Below are 14,857 nucleotides of genomic sequence, written 5' to 3'. Positions count from 1 at the left end.
CATAGTATATGTCATAGCAAAACATAGTAAAAAATAATTATAAAATAGCATATTTTAAGTGTTTATTATTATCTTAAGTAACTTTATTAACATGTATTAATATAGTACATGTATTCATAGTTCTGCTATTGGGGAACTACAAAGTAAATTAATTTTGCTACTCTACTCAATATACGGTTTTAAAAATTATGGAAAACAAGGTGGTTGCCAAGAATACCCACAATAAAAATAAATGTCTTAAAGAAGACTTTTCAGTGTGGTTAAAAAGCATTTACTACTGTGGAAAATATTTTGTTGTGGACCTATGAATTACCTCAACAAGGTAATGATAAATATTTATAGAAAAGTAACCCTTTACAGCAAATTGAAGGTAAGAGGTGACGTGTTAAAGGGCGTGTGTTTATTTCCTTGGCAACGTAAATAAAAGCAGTGCAATGACAACTCTCAGTTTATATAATTTAATAATTACCTTGTTTTATATTGAAAAATTAAGTTGTGCCTACATCGGTAATCCTAGATAAGAATGGCACATCAAAAGACAGAGGGTTACTCATCAGGCTCTTTGAATGTGACAAGTTCAGACGCTAGAGCAAATATGGCTAGGACTTCAGCCTGGCTCCACAATTCACTGACAAATGGGCCCTGAGAACACATTAATAACCAACTTCTTGAAATTCCAGTTTTACAATCTGAAAACGAGTACCTATATCGTAGGACTGGAGTAGTAATTAAAACATATTCCTGCACGGAAAGGAGAAGAGTAAACCTGTATGTTTCTTAAAACTGATTTTATCATTGTGAGAGAAACCCATTCTGATTATGAGTGGAGGTTAAAAGAGAGCCTTGTCTCACTTCCTCGGAGGGATGCTAATAGTAACAGCAGCAGTTGTCTTTACAATTCCCATCCCTTGGTGTCCCTTGCTCTGTCCTTTGCTGTGTGTGCTGTGCCGGAGCCGCAGGCCCCTCCCCTGTCCTGCCATCCCTGGTTCTTTCCCACTCTCCCGTCTTGAGTATTTCAAGTGGACATTTTCTGTCCAAATAACGGGCATCATCATCGTCTCTCTCCCTCCTTTCATCTTTGATTTTCTCCGGGCATCGATTTCTTCTAGCAAACCACACTGGATAAGTGTTACAGAAAAAAGCCCACAAATACCTGGGCTACCACTTACCTCTCTGTCCTGGTGTCCTCTGAAAAGTCGCATTTTATTGACACTCGGATGTGTGGGGAACGAGTCTAAATGACACCAAGCAAACACTTGCAGTGACTATCTCCCATAAAACCGAGCCTTGGAGAGCCCTCGTGAAGGCCCTCACGGGCTTCCGTTAAGAAGATCTACAGAAGAGCTCAGGAGAGCACCTGATGCTAATGAACACATAGGTGTTTTTAAAGCCCCATGCAATCAATCAAGACGGAGGCGGCTGCCAAACGCCCGTGCTTTAGAATCCCTGAGCACGTCTTACATGGAGCCTGCTAAGAGGTTTCACCATGCCCAGGCTTCCCTGCTCAGTCAGGCACAACACTATCTTCAACTCTCCCTGCTTTGTTCCTTTTACTCTAAGGAGATGAAAATATTACTTAAAAAGAAAGAGTGGTCCAGCCTCAGGACCATCCACAAGATCAAAGGTCTACTTTCTATGACACGTAGCACCAGAATAGAAACATCCAGGAGGCCGATAGCGAGAGCAGCCGGAGCACAACCACAGAGCATTCGATTTGCAGGTCATGCCACAGTTGTTGGAGGTCTCATCGCGGTCGGGATCTGTGCGCTGCTTCGTTAGTAGTAGACTATACTATATTTTGGGAATGGGGAATAAAACACCATGAGATGTTTCTGGTTTCAAACATTAGAACAAGAGTGAGTAATAGGGCTATTCCCACTCATCACCTTGGGAAGCAATATAAGAACATTAAAGCCAGGATCCAGTCAGTTGCACGAAAGACCGAAAGACAGACAAAGGTCCCACTGGCTTTGGAATTCCGTAAAGATGCTTAACTATCTTATGATGTCTTGCAGGAATGCTTACGTCACGCACATTACACATCCACGCAGCCCCTCCCACTGAACAACTGTGAGAGTCTCGGTATCTGCCAGTTTTCACTACTGTATTATACAAATTAATGACTGCTCTTTTAAAGACTAAAGCTAGCAAGGACAAAAGAGTAAGCCCTAGGCCTACATATTTCTGTCACTGCTGTGGTTTTCAAAGTGTTGTTGACAGCGGACCAACAAAGAGTTACGACTCCTTATTCTAACCAGCTTCCCTTAGTTTGATCCAGGCCCATATTACACTCTTCTACACTATCCTAATGCACCACACTTAAAGTTCATGGTTGGTTCAGTTAAAACAGCTCAAAGAAAAGTTCATTAAAATTATATATATATATATATAATATATATTTTTTTCATGAAATCACTGTGGAGAAGAGGAGGAAGGTACTGTATACATTTGTTAAAGGTTAGTTCTGACTAACGAGTGTGCATCTGAACACTATCATTGGGTTACAGGTCCCTCTGCCTTCCTGTATCAACAATAAAATATATATATATATATATATATATATATATATATATATATATATATATATATATCCTTTTGTGATATCTACAAGCTGAAAGCAAAAGAAAATGGTAAACAGGATTTTACCATGAGCACACTAATACCCATAAGTTCACAGAAATAGATACTGAACAAGCAATTTTTCCTCAAATATTTTACTACAAATAATACACACATGAGAAATAATCAGAAGTATGCAGTAGTTGGAGGGAAGGGGGAGGGAAAGGGGATTAGCTGAATCGTATACTAATTTCAAGATCAATCTATTCCTGCATTTTATAAATGAATATGTGAAAACATTTAATCACCATCAAAGCTAATTTTAACAAGAGTAAAATTAAAGGTTGAACTCTAGCCACAGAGCTGAAACTTCAGTTTTCAGCTGTGGGTCTTTCAATTGCATCAAATTAAATGAATATACAGCTGAGTACCATTCTCACAAATCCAGTTGACACCAGGGGAAGGAAACAGTGTAGCAAAGCTAAGAACGTTCCTTTTATAATGGTTCTCAAACAAAAGACTGTTAGTTTTAGGATAATGCTCTAAAGAAAACAATATTCTGTTTGAACTCTTTGAAGGTGGCGAGGAGGACCAGATTGCATGGTACTTACTGGAGTTACAGCAGTGCACTGTGGGCAAGCATGGTAGCAATGGCCACAGGTGACTTTTATAAATGTCTGCGAGAACAACAGTCTGACACTGTAACAAGTTCAGGATCTCCACAGTTAAGGACTTGAGCAAAGAATGCATGAGGACGGATTTCATGAGAACATTTGACAAAAATCACCATCGAGAGGAGGAGGAAGGTACTGAATACATTTTTAAAGGTTAGTTCTGACTAAGGGTGAGCATGGGTTGGAAGACTCTGTCATTGGGTTATAGGTCCCTCTGCCTTCCTGTATCACCAGTAAAACTGTAAAGGAGATGAGAAGCTGAAAAAGCTAATGAAGCACAAAATATCGAACTATGTATGGGGCCATCATGAAAAGAAGGGGCAAATTACCAAGGCAGAAATCAAACGCGGTGGCTTGAACCATAGACTTCACCTCCAAGAAATGCAAGAAATGAATGTAAAATACAATCAAAGTCTTTAAAACTTATATAATAAGATTAAACTTTATATTTTAAACCTTGAAATTAATTGGTTTCTATTTTTTAATAAAGTGTGTATTGGGAGGTGTCTTTGACTCTTTTGCCTGATTTTGGGACCTTTTTCCTCCTTCTGGGTTGCCTTGTCCAGCCTTGATATGAGTTTGTAGCCAGTCTTACTTTATCTTGCTATGCTGTGATCAGTTGACATCCCTGGAAGGCCTGCTCTTTTCTGAAGGGAAATAGAGGAGTGGCGTAGGTCTGGGGAGAGGGGAGCTGGGGGACTTGGAGGAGTGGAGAAAGGAGAACCCAGGATTGGGATTTATTATGTAAAATTTACTTAGTAACTCTATTTTATGGATGTTAATACTTGCCCAACTTATTTCAAGATGCCGAACTTAAAATGAAGGTGAATTTCCTGTAGAGAAAGAAAGTGAGGAAGCCAAACCAGACACCTAACCCAGCCTTCTGCTCTCTAGTGTACCATTTGCCATCGTGTTCTGAAGCATGGTTTTCACTCTAGGAACTCTGTGTGCTTTAATTACACAGGTCATTAGCCACTTGTGTCCCCAGCCTTTGTGTAAATGCAATACAGTGGAGATCTTTACTTTTGGTTGAGCTGATGGTGTAATATATGAAAAATGGTGTTTGGTTCAACGTTAATTTCACTGATTTCCTAACAGACTTGTTAGAAAACTGTATTAGCAGGTTCTGTGTTTATTATATAAATATAATTATATAATAATAACACAATCATAATATATATATTATATAAATATTTCATTATAGCATTAGCTTTTATCTTAGAGATGTTCTTGCTATTCAAATACCAATTCTCTACCAATCAGGGACTTAACAAATATCTCCTTCTACTACACAGTTCATCTCTTTGCTTCCTTGGAGGTAGATTTATTTATGTAGAAATATTTTAACACACTCATATATAATACATTTTCTTTTGCTATTCTTACTTTTACTATACTATAAAACATGTTTTTTTTTCCAAATCTTAAAGTTTTGAGATGTTTACATTTAGCTCCTCACCACACCGAGGACTTGTTTTCCTAGATGAAGATGAGGAAGGGATGGAATTCTCTTTCATTAAAAATATCACGCACTGGTGCGGTTGCTTTGCTCTGCATCTGCAGGGTCTCTCCTGGCACTTAGGAAGCCGCCATTTAAATGTGGGTTTGTCTCGAAGCTCCCTGTTTGTTCATGTGGGGACTTGGGCTAATCCAGCATGCTCAACTGTCTTCACATGTTAATTGTCATGATTAGGTATTGAAACGTATAGCCTTTCACTCCTTTTCGCAATTGAACTTGGTCTTTCCTTGGACCCTTACTCTTTTGTAGAAGTTTTAGAACAAGATGGGCTGCATGTATATTTTGTATGTTGTAGAATGTTGTCATACAAAATTTAGAGAACAATATAATAAATATTGGCATCGCTGCTTCTATTTTCATATATGGCGGCGTATATATGAAATATATTTCCTCTACGTTCTTTTTTCTTTTGGTTGGGTTACTGAAAAAAATTTCCAAGATACCCATCACTTTTTTACATGGATCCATGATATGAGAACTGCGAACTCCTAGATTTCAGACGGGCTGACAACGGAACTCAAATATGAAGTAAAAGATTATATTCAAAACTTAAAGACCAGGAAAAATGATATAAATAAAAACGAGGATATGGAAAATATAAAAAGAAAATCACTAATTTCACAAAAATTTGAAAGATGGATAAAATGTATTTTAAAAGGATCGTAGTGCAAAAAAAAAAAAAACAAAACAACGTCTGTTCTGTCTGTGTAAGTGACTCAAGATCCATGTGGCTGGAGTTTGGGGGTGAGGAGAAGCAGGCGTGAGGGCGTGGCCACAGGCGCTATGCAGGGTTTGGAGGCTGCAGGGCTTGAATGATTGCTACATAGGGAAGAGCTGAGGCTGGCACAGCGGGGAGATGAGAGGATCTGGAAGGTTTGCCTAGGAGGACACAGATCAGATGACACTTATGATGTGGCCCTGCACGGTGGGCCAATGAGAGATATATAAATGGGTGGATCTGAAACACATTAATGTAGACTGTGGCTATGGGAAACAAACCAAACTATACATAAAAGAGAACGTGGGTTTTTTTTTTTCCTTTTTTCAAAATAAATCTTGGCAGCCTGAGATAAAAGGCTAAATCCAGTGTCACTATTTATTGAAGCTAAATGACGGGTCCCCATCCTGAATTTCAAACACCAAATGAAAACTGAACTAACTGTATTTATGGGGCGGTAGGCGATCTGACTTTGTAATGCCTTTTCCCCAGCTGATTGGAAAGACGGTGAAGGTGAAGGCAGCTTGTATTCCCTCAAGTGTGTGATGCGGAGAGCTACTGCACGAACAGCTGCACAGCCCCGGCCTCCAATTAAGCAGCAGCAGCGATGCCTCTGCTCAGGAAAGCTACACGGAAGCAAATGAAACCAGGCAGGAGCATGCTGGGAATACATAATTACCACGGAACCCTTTTTTAAAACACAGCTCACCGCCACGTGCATATGTGAATACGATCGCTAATAAACCAGGCTCTCGATACTTCGCAATGACACCCATCAAATCTCGAATCACTATTAACTTGTGAGCTCATATGCCCTTCCATTAACCTGCGTGCCACTGTTAGGTCCTAAATAAATACACCATTTTTTTTTTTAACTTTAGATGATTTAGTTCTATTGAAAAATACAGGTCATGTGCAATATAAAACCATTTACCAAGTATTTAACGAGAGTTGAATCGGAACTGATAAAAATAGAAAAAAAAAATATGAGTTGTTAAGTTCTTTAACTATTCAGAATAGCAGTGATGTGAAAAACAGAATAGGGTAAGTGTTGGAACAATGTTAAAGTGACATTGGACTGTACATGTCTTTGCAAAGCAGATTAGGTCCTGTTTGTTTTATATTTCTACCTCCTACCAGTACAGAAGTGAATGCCAGATAGTTAAGGCCTAATCAGTTATCCATAGACTCATTAAATTATACAAATGTTAAAGTGTTTAATGGGTGCTGGGCAAACAAGGACCTTTTTCCTGCTTTCCTGAGCACACACCCATTCTTAAAAACCACATGTAAAGCACCCTGCTTAATGATATAAGGACGTGTGATTGAAGACAGATATGAAGAAAGGGTTCAGGATGGTGGGGAGACAAGAAAGATGCTATGTACAAGGGGAGAGCGAATGGAGGAGGAGTTGGGAGAATTATAAACACCGATTTGAGAAAGAAAATTGACCCTGGACATCTAGAAAGATGGTTATGATGCGCTAATGAGAAACTGATCTGCGGAAATGGCATCCGTTTAATTTTCTGCAAAAAAAAAATCAAGACTCCAGCTGCCCCAGATGAAAAATTGGTCTGGGATGAAGGCCATGTGACGACAATGAAGGAGAAGACTGAAATAAGACAGCAAGCGGTATAGCAGGTGAGTGGCGGGGAACTGGTGGTTTGCAGGCTCCCTAGGAGGCGTGAGGCCTGGGTTTAACCACTAGTACCAGAAAACAGAGACAAGCTATGGGCACAATGGTATAGGAAAGAGAAGAAAATGAGGTAGTACACAGGCAAGTGGAAGAAAGGGGGCTATGGTCTAAATTGGATGACAGGAAGTGCCTATTTCGTGGGTTCGAGGAGCTCCCACGGTGCTTCATGGAGTGCTATCGGGGGTCCCTAAGTAAAGACTTCACGACAAGAAGCCACCAGCGCCCACTTACAGGTGTCGCTGCCAACCAGTTAGTCAACACCAATTGGAAGAAGAGAGCAGGCCATTGCTCACGCTTTTCAACGGTAGCGGAATGCCAGTGGCCTCCGAGTAAGTGGTCAAAAGGAAGAGCAGGGTGAGACTTGGATGGAGAAAGATTTTGTATAAGCCTTGTAGCAAATAGAGAGTTTTAAATAGTCAGTTTAGAAGACAACAGAAAAGGCACTGCAGCCTGAGTAGGATCCAAGTTGCCACAGGACGTCGTCGCGTGGATAGCTATTTCTAACACATCATTATTGGTTTCCACAGCCTCTCAGGTGAAGGCCTGTAACACCAGTTCCGCGGCATCAATCAGTAAGCCTTGCAGAATACTCAAGCTAATGTTTGCTAAACAGCTACTCTTTTGTAGGCTGGTCCTCCTCTCATCATTTGCCCTGCTTTTGAACTGCTTGGTTTCTGACAACTAGACCAAGCGACTAATGACTGTGTTATCTAGATGTGCCCCTGACCTGAGGGTGAGCGCCATGATGTCAGAGGTGGTACACAGTTCGCTCCAGTCTGTTCGCACAAGTTCGTGCTGGCTGATTATTTTTTTTCCAAAGTTATGGGTGGGGTGAGGGGGATATCTCTTAATGCTGTGATGTTTATATTTGTTATCTTTATGAAATTTAGGATTCTCTCGGAACCCTGTCTTTTACAATCAGTATCGCAGAATAAAAAGGAGGTTTTTTTTTTTTTTTTTTTTTTTTTAGTATCATAAAACACCCATAATGGAAGCATGGGATAGAAGGCTACAACTACCTCTGCAAAACAGAGCTTCCAAAGTAATACCACAACGTGGGGTATCTGTGATATTTACCCCAGTAATACTCACTCCTTGGAGCCTTCACTCATCACACACGGATGTGTCACAGAGCTTGTGACACAAATTATATAACACTCCTGAAGCTGAATGCGAGCCTTTAGTGTATTCGAACTGCTTAGTAAAGACCGGTTGCACTGCCAAGGGAAGCTTCACACACTTTGTACCGACTCTCCACGTTAAACCCTCACAGGAAACGGGAATAATTGAGAAGGAGTAACCGGAGAAATTTTCTGACTCACATGTTTATGCTCTGCGGATTCAGAGAAAAAGGTGGGCCGAGGGAACAGGGAGGGGAAGTGGGAGACAGACATACTCTCTGCTCTTAGGAAAAAATCATACCCACATCTGTGATGATTAATTTCCACTTTTGTTACGGCTGTAATAACTCCTGATTGCACAGCCATGTTGGCATGTTAAAAGAACTCAACTAATATGGGAGCCTTCCGTGACCTGAAAGCACGTTAACTATGTGAAAGACATCCACTACCCGCTCCCATGTGCGGTGTAGAGCGGCCATCCTTTGACCCCTCTGCATTTCGAGTCCTGTATGGTATGCATTTATCTGTCCGCACAGGACTGCAGGAGATGTGTTCCTTTAGGGACCGTGTTTCACCACACAGCTTCTCGTTATTTATGCGACGTGCCAAGAACCTTTAGAGGGCAGGGGGAAAATATCATTCCTGTCTTTTCCCTGAAGCTCTGCTTTTGACAGGATGACTGGCTAAAGAGCCACAGGGATTTGGTGAAACAAAGCAGTCCTCAGTCCTATGGAATCTGCAGCTTCTATTCCAAGGAGAGTACCAGCTACGACCTTGGTTGAGCACTGGGAAGTATGCTGGTTGCCTAGCAAAATTTAGAAGTTCAAGGAAAAAGCCATCACATTCTTCCTAATTTACATTTTGAAGCTGTTATTATCATAATGGGGTATGCTACAAATTGAAATGCCTTAACAGGAGGCTGAGAATAGTATGACATTTTGCATTACCGCAGCGGCTGACACATACCAACCAATCTTATTAATTTCTATATTTGCAAAAACAACAAAATGCTGTAATGTACAGTGTGCTCGTGGCTACCCAGCGAAGAGCACACCCACTCATTTAAATTGGAAGGGTAAAGCCAGGATGATTGAGATTTACATAAGAGTAACCACGGTTTCAGAATCTCAGTGTGAATGGAAATTGCTTCCCATTGCCGCAAAGGTTTAATAGTTTTAAAAATTCCTTATTTCAAGAAGGGCTGCTGTCTTCATTTTCGATTGCAGGAAAGCAAGTTAGGGGGACAGGATTTATTAGTAAATCTTTGAAGGATTATAATCAGAGATTCCCATCAAGGAGATATTGCTAATGAACTGCTATCTAATCTAACTTAAATAGTAATATATATATATATATATATATAGAGAGAGAGAGAGAGAATATACATTCTAAAATGTTGCACATCAATTTCTGGAGTAGCAAATAATTTTAATCATTATTATGCTTTTTCCTTTGTAGCTCTGGCTGGCCTGGAAGTCTGTGTATGTAGACCAAACTGGCCTGAAACTCACCAAGATCTAGCTGCCTGCTTCCAAATTGCTTGGATGAAAGGTGCAGGCCCCTGTACTCAGCCTTAAAATACATTCAAAAAGAAAGAAACAAAAGTTTTAGCTATCACTCGCACACTGGTTGATGTGCTCTCAACTTTTATATCCTAGGCAGAAACGTTGTCATTGCTTCTTCATTATTCCCCACAACACATCTCCTTCCCCGGTTCTCCCATGATATGAAGGCAGGGAACAAAACAGACTACTATCTCGAAAGGCCTCTGTAATCAAATTAATATCAAATTGCCTTTGAATATTAGAATTTGTGGGGTTGGAATAATGGCAGCAGTAAAGAGCATTTGCTGCCCCTTCCAGAGGACCCACCATTGCTTCGCAGCACCCACCTGGGGCAGCTCTTTCTGTCTCTCTCTGAGAGAGAGAGAGAGAGAGAGAGAGAGAGAGAGAGAGAGAGAGAGAGAGAGAAAGAGAGACAGAGAAAGAGAGACAGAGACAGAGAGTGAGAGAGACAGACTTTGGGACTTGACTGTAATACTGCCCAGCTTGGTTCCTCGTACAAGTTCATCCCACGGTTCTGCATACATCGATACAAAGTGATTTTTTTTTTTTTTTTTGGAAACGTATCTCTTGGGAATGCATTAGAACAGTAACAGAAATAAAAATTAGTGGATACAAAAGCCCATCCATCATCCTAATCTTTCAACCCATCAAATTGTTTACAATTCTCAGTCCTTGACCCTGTCTTTGCTTTTGAGCATGTATAGGTCTACCCTGCAGTATAAAGAAGATTCTGTTTTTGCCTCTCTTCGCAGTATCTCACAAGCATTTTACATACGGTGTAGTCCTTATAACTATCGTGAAAATGACTTCATTAATGGGTTACTGTAACGTAAAGAATCACTCTCCCACTCTGACCTTGCTGCCTCCCCCCGCCGCCCCACCTTCTCACACTACAATCAAACGCCAACATAATTTTCCATTGCGTTTGATGTTTCTCCTTTCACATATATCTTCTGAATACAGAACCAGAAATATTTGAATGATTTTTTATACTGGCAAGGTACTTCCTGAATTTCACAGCCATTAAGGCAACATGTGTACCTACAATGTATACTGTGGCTTCTCCCAGATATTTAGTATCACTATTTTCTATTAGCCAGAGGAATACTAACTTCATAGTGGTGAAATCTTTATGGTTTCATTTCAATAACATATATATAAGTATTTTAATCTATTTGTTATTACTATGATTATTAAACACTTTACTGTATGAGGTAATTGTGTTGTCTACTATGGATTGATTATCTTTGTGGCATACCTTAGCTTGCATCTCAAAGAACTGTGTGAGGGCGGAGCAGGGTGTGTCTCAATGGGTAGAGGGCTTGCCTGGCATACACAAGCCCTGGGTTCAGTCTCTAACATAACATGCGCAGGGCATGGAGACAGAATCACAGCCCTTGGAAGGTAAATGCAGGAGGACCAGGAGTTCAAGGCCATTTCCTTCTGCTACATGACAAATTGGAGGCTAGCCTCAAATACTTCAGAATCTGTCTCAAAAATACATATTTATAGATGTGCTTTTAAACTCTAGAGGATAATCTTAGACCTTATTAAATACATATTTCTAATATAAATTGCTTCCTTTTTGCTTGGATAGTTTATAGCAGATAAGTGTGTTATTTTAATATCATTAAATATGTTAAATGTTTCCCAATGTGAATTTTTCCTAATCCTTCAAAGTACTCAACAGTCTTGCCAAATGTCTTATAGTATGCAAATTCATTATTCCTGCATTTTTTAATTTTTTATTTAATTAATATAGAATACACTTTGTTATGTCAGGACGAGGTTAAACTGTTTCATTTTAAAAATTATTAATTGCATGGATGTTTATTAAAATCCCACTATTAAAATTCCTCTTTTTGCATTTGATAACACTCATTTTTGTATTAATCTCTAGCACACAGAAGACCAGAATTTCGTATACTTTACTAGGTCAAGCACCATAGGCAGAAAATAATATTGTTTTGAATGATAATTCCATATCTGGAATGAGTGTTCAATGTTATGCCTTCTTTTTAATATCCTACTATAATTAACTTATTTGTAAAGATATATACATGTGTGTGTATATATACATATATAAATACACTTATGCATACATATATACATGTATAATTTCACTTCTTCTTTTGTTTTGATTTGTTTGTTTTGTTTTGTTTTGGTTCAAGACAGGGTTTCTCTGCATATCACTGGCTGTCCTGGAACTCACTCTGTAGACCAGGCTAGCCTTAAACTCAGAGCTTGTCCCGTCTCTGCCTTCGGATGCTGGGATTAAAGGTATGCACCACCACCCAGCTCACTCCATCTCTTATAAAGACCTCCCTGATGGATTTCCTGGAGTTGAACACTATTATTATAAATTAATCCAGAGAACACAGTAACTTCACCTATCTTTATATACACAGATATACTCTGTCTCTTTATCAAATCTTTTGTAACTCACAATAAATACTATATTAAAGGTGATATCTGCAATATTGTACGATGAAGGAGCTGAGATAATGGAAAGACTAAAACTACGCCTTGAAACAGGTGCAAACAGCTAATCGCCAGTCTGGGACCAGCGGTTCTCAAACCATGGGTCATGGCCACTCTGGCAAACCTCTAATCTGTAAATATATTTGCGTTATGATTCCTAACAGCAGCAAAACCCGCAGTTATGAAGTAGCAATAAAATAATTTTACGGTCGGGGTCACCACATGAACAGCTGTATTAAAGAGTCGAAGTGCTAGGAAAGTTGAGAACTACTTAAGACTCTCCGTAACGTTAGCAAGTACGTAGTAAAGGTTACGTAACATCACGATCCCTAATTCAGCACGTGCATGATAATGACACTTTACTGAGTCCTTTCATGTGGATCACCTCCCTTGCTGTGCTTGACAGAGATGCTGCTTGCTACCCTTAACACTAGCATAAAACCGAAAATGTCCCATCTTTCAAATCAAAAGCACGCGCTCATCTCCTAACATCATGCTATGCACAAAGCAGGCGCTCAGTTGCAGTACAGATCACAGCAACACTGTCCTGGCATTGTGTCTGTTGGTTTGTTACTGTAGCAGTTGTAATGGTCACTCCTTCTCTTCCACATGTCTCAGACTGCTCAAAGAAATACCTCCACCTCAGGCTCCTGAAAAAGTCTGAACCACTGGGATTTTAAAAAAGGAGGTTGTCATAGTTCCAAAACCAGGACATGTTTGAGATACAATACAATACAATACAATACAATACAATACAATACAATACAATACAATACAATACAAATCAGCTAATAAAACAAACTAGGCTGGCAAGATGGCTTAGTGGGTAAAAGTGTAAACTTCCAAGCTCGGGAACACGAACCCTGGAACCCACACTGGTAGAAGATGAGAACCAACTCCCCCAAGTTGCCCTCTGACCCCCAACATGTGCACCACTTAGTACACACCCTGCCCCTCCTTGCTACACACAAAACAAATGAAGAAGTGCAACAGTTAAAAAGCCCGGCTTAAGAAATCAAGAGGCCCATAAATTTGACAGAGATCAAGGAGGGGTTCCTGGCAGAGTTTGGAGGAGGGAAAGAAAAATGGAAATTACAATATCAATTGATCAATTGTAATTGACATTACAATATCAAAAAAAATAATTTTACAAAAGTCCAGGTATCTATCATGGTATTGTGACATTCAAATCTCCCTGCTTTAGAAATGTAAGCTCCTAGCTTACATAGCTATTCCACGTCCGTTTCTTGGGCTTAGGTTGCATGATCACAAGAAAATTTCACATCCATTCGTTAAACCTCACATTACTGTCCCTGGTAGGAATGACTAATGTGACAAGGTGGCTGAGAAAGAAATTGAAGACCCACACATTCTTATTTTTCTTTTGGTGGACTTTGTAAGTCAAAGAAATAACTCTTGAGGGTCCACCCCTAGGGGGAGAGCTTGGCCCTCCTGCTCTGGCCTCAGTGATCAAAATGTTTCTTACCACTGCCAACCCTTTCCACTAGCAAATGCAGACTTTCATTTTTTTTCCCCTAGATCATGTCGGTTATGGAAGATACAGTCTTCCTAACTCCAGTTTATTCCTTCTTCCATACATCGCATCTACGTTCAGTGTGCTTTATGCTTCCTTGAAGAGTCAGAAGAACAAAATGCCTACTTTCATAGACTCCGTGGGCTAACTAGACCAAATCAAGCACTGCCAGTTGTTTCAATAACGGGACCCACGGAGGTGCCTCGAAACGACTTCGTTTTCGCTCGATCTTTCTATTTGACTGATTGCAAAAATTTAAAAACACACTTCTAGCCATAAAGGCGAAAATGAAAATGACCAAATGCTACGCGACGATGATTTCCCCCCACTACAGGACCTGAGAGTCCGCCCGCTCCCTGGGTGGTTCCAGTACTCACGGGTGAAGTGATTGGAGGTAGATGGATTGACGCTATCCCCGCTGTCAGCACTTTCGCTGCTGGAGACTTCGTCATCCGATTCCCGAGCGGAGGAGCAGGGCGAGGAGGCTTCCACATCTTCGAACTTCCTCTTTAAAATTCCACTCATAGCTGCGGCGCTGTCACATGTACCTGGAGTGGGAATGAGCAACCGAGAATTGAAATCTGACTGTCGACGGTGTGGCCAACGTTTGCAGTTGGCTTCCGGAGGCTTCAAACCTGTGAGCTGGGCAGTAGCTGCCCCCTTGAACGAATCGCAAAGCAGATTCATTGTTCTACTTCAAGTTAGCAAAAAAGACAAAACCAAAACCAAAAAAAAAAAAAAAAAAAACAGGCTGAAAATTAACCGAAGTCCTTGACACTTCAGTTAGATCAGCATTTCTGGGGGTTCTCCAATGTCTTTAAGAAATAATTCAGGTTAACGCAGTACCATTAGTCTTTTTTGTTGACAAAATAAGAAAATCCATTTGAGCCCATGAAATTCTATGAAGAACAAAATACAAATGGCAAGGTTCCCCCGCCACACACACCCCTCCATCTGAAATGATTACTGCGCTGTGCAAAAGCCATCTAG

General features: G+C 40.1%; 1 protein-coding gene across 5 annotated transcripts in view; it reads right to left on the bottom strand.

Annotated features, from left to right (window-relative positions):
- Csrnp3 (cysteine and serine rich nuclear protein 3) overlaps positions 1-14,857 on the bottom strand; it is a 176,201-nt gene that overhangs the window by 54,872 nt on the left and 106,472 nt on the right. For all 5 annotated transcript variants that reach the window (XM_032903411.1, XM_032903410.1, XM_032903412.1 and 2 more), the window contains one exon: positions 14,245-14,415. In XM_032903411.1, coding sequence (XP_032759302.1) covers positions 14,245-14,415 — 171 coding nt within the window. The remainder of the gene's footprint in view (positions 1-14,244; positions 14,416-14,857) is intronic.

Source organism: Rattus rattus, chromosome 5 (assembly GCF_011064425.1).
Source record: "Rattus rattus isolate New Zealand chromosome 5, Rrattus_CSIRO_v1, whole genome shotgun sequence".
In the NCBI taxonomy this organism is placed as follows: Eukaryota; Metazoa; Chordata; class Mammalia; order Rodentia; family Muridae; genus Rattus; species Rattus rattus.
The sequence above is the reverse complement of the archived record's forward strand: the minus strand, read 5'-3'. Positions and strand labels throughout refer to the sequence as shown.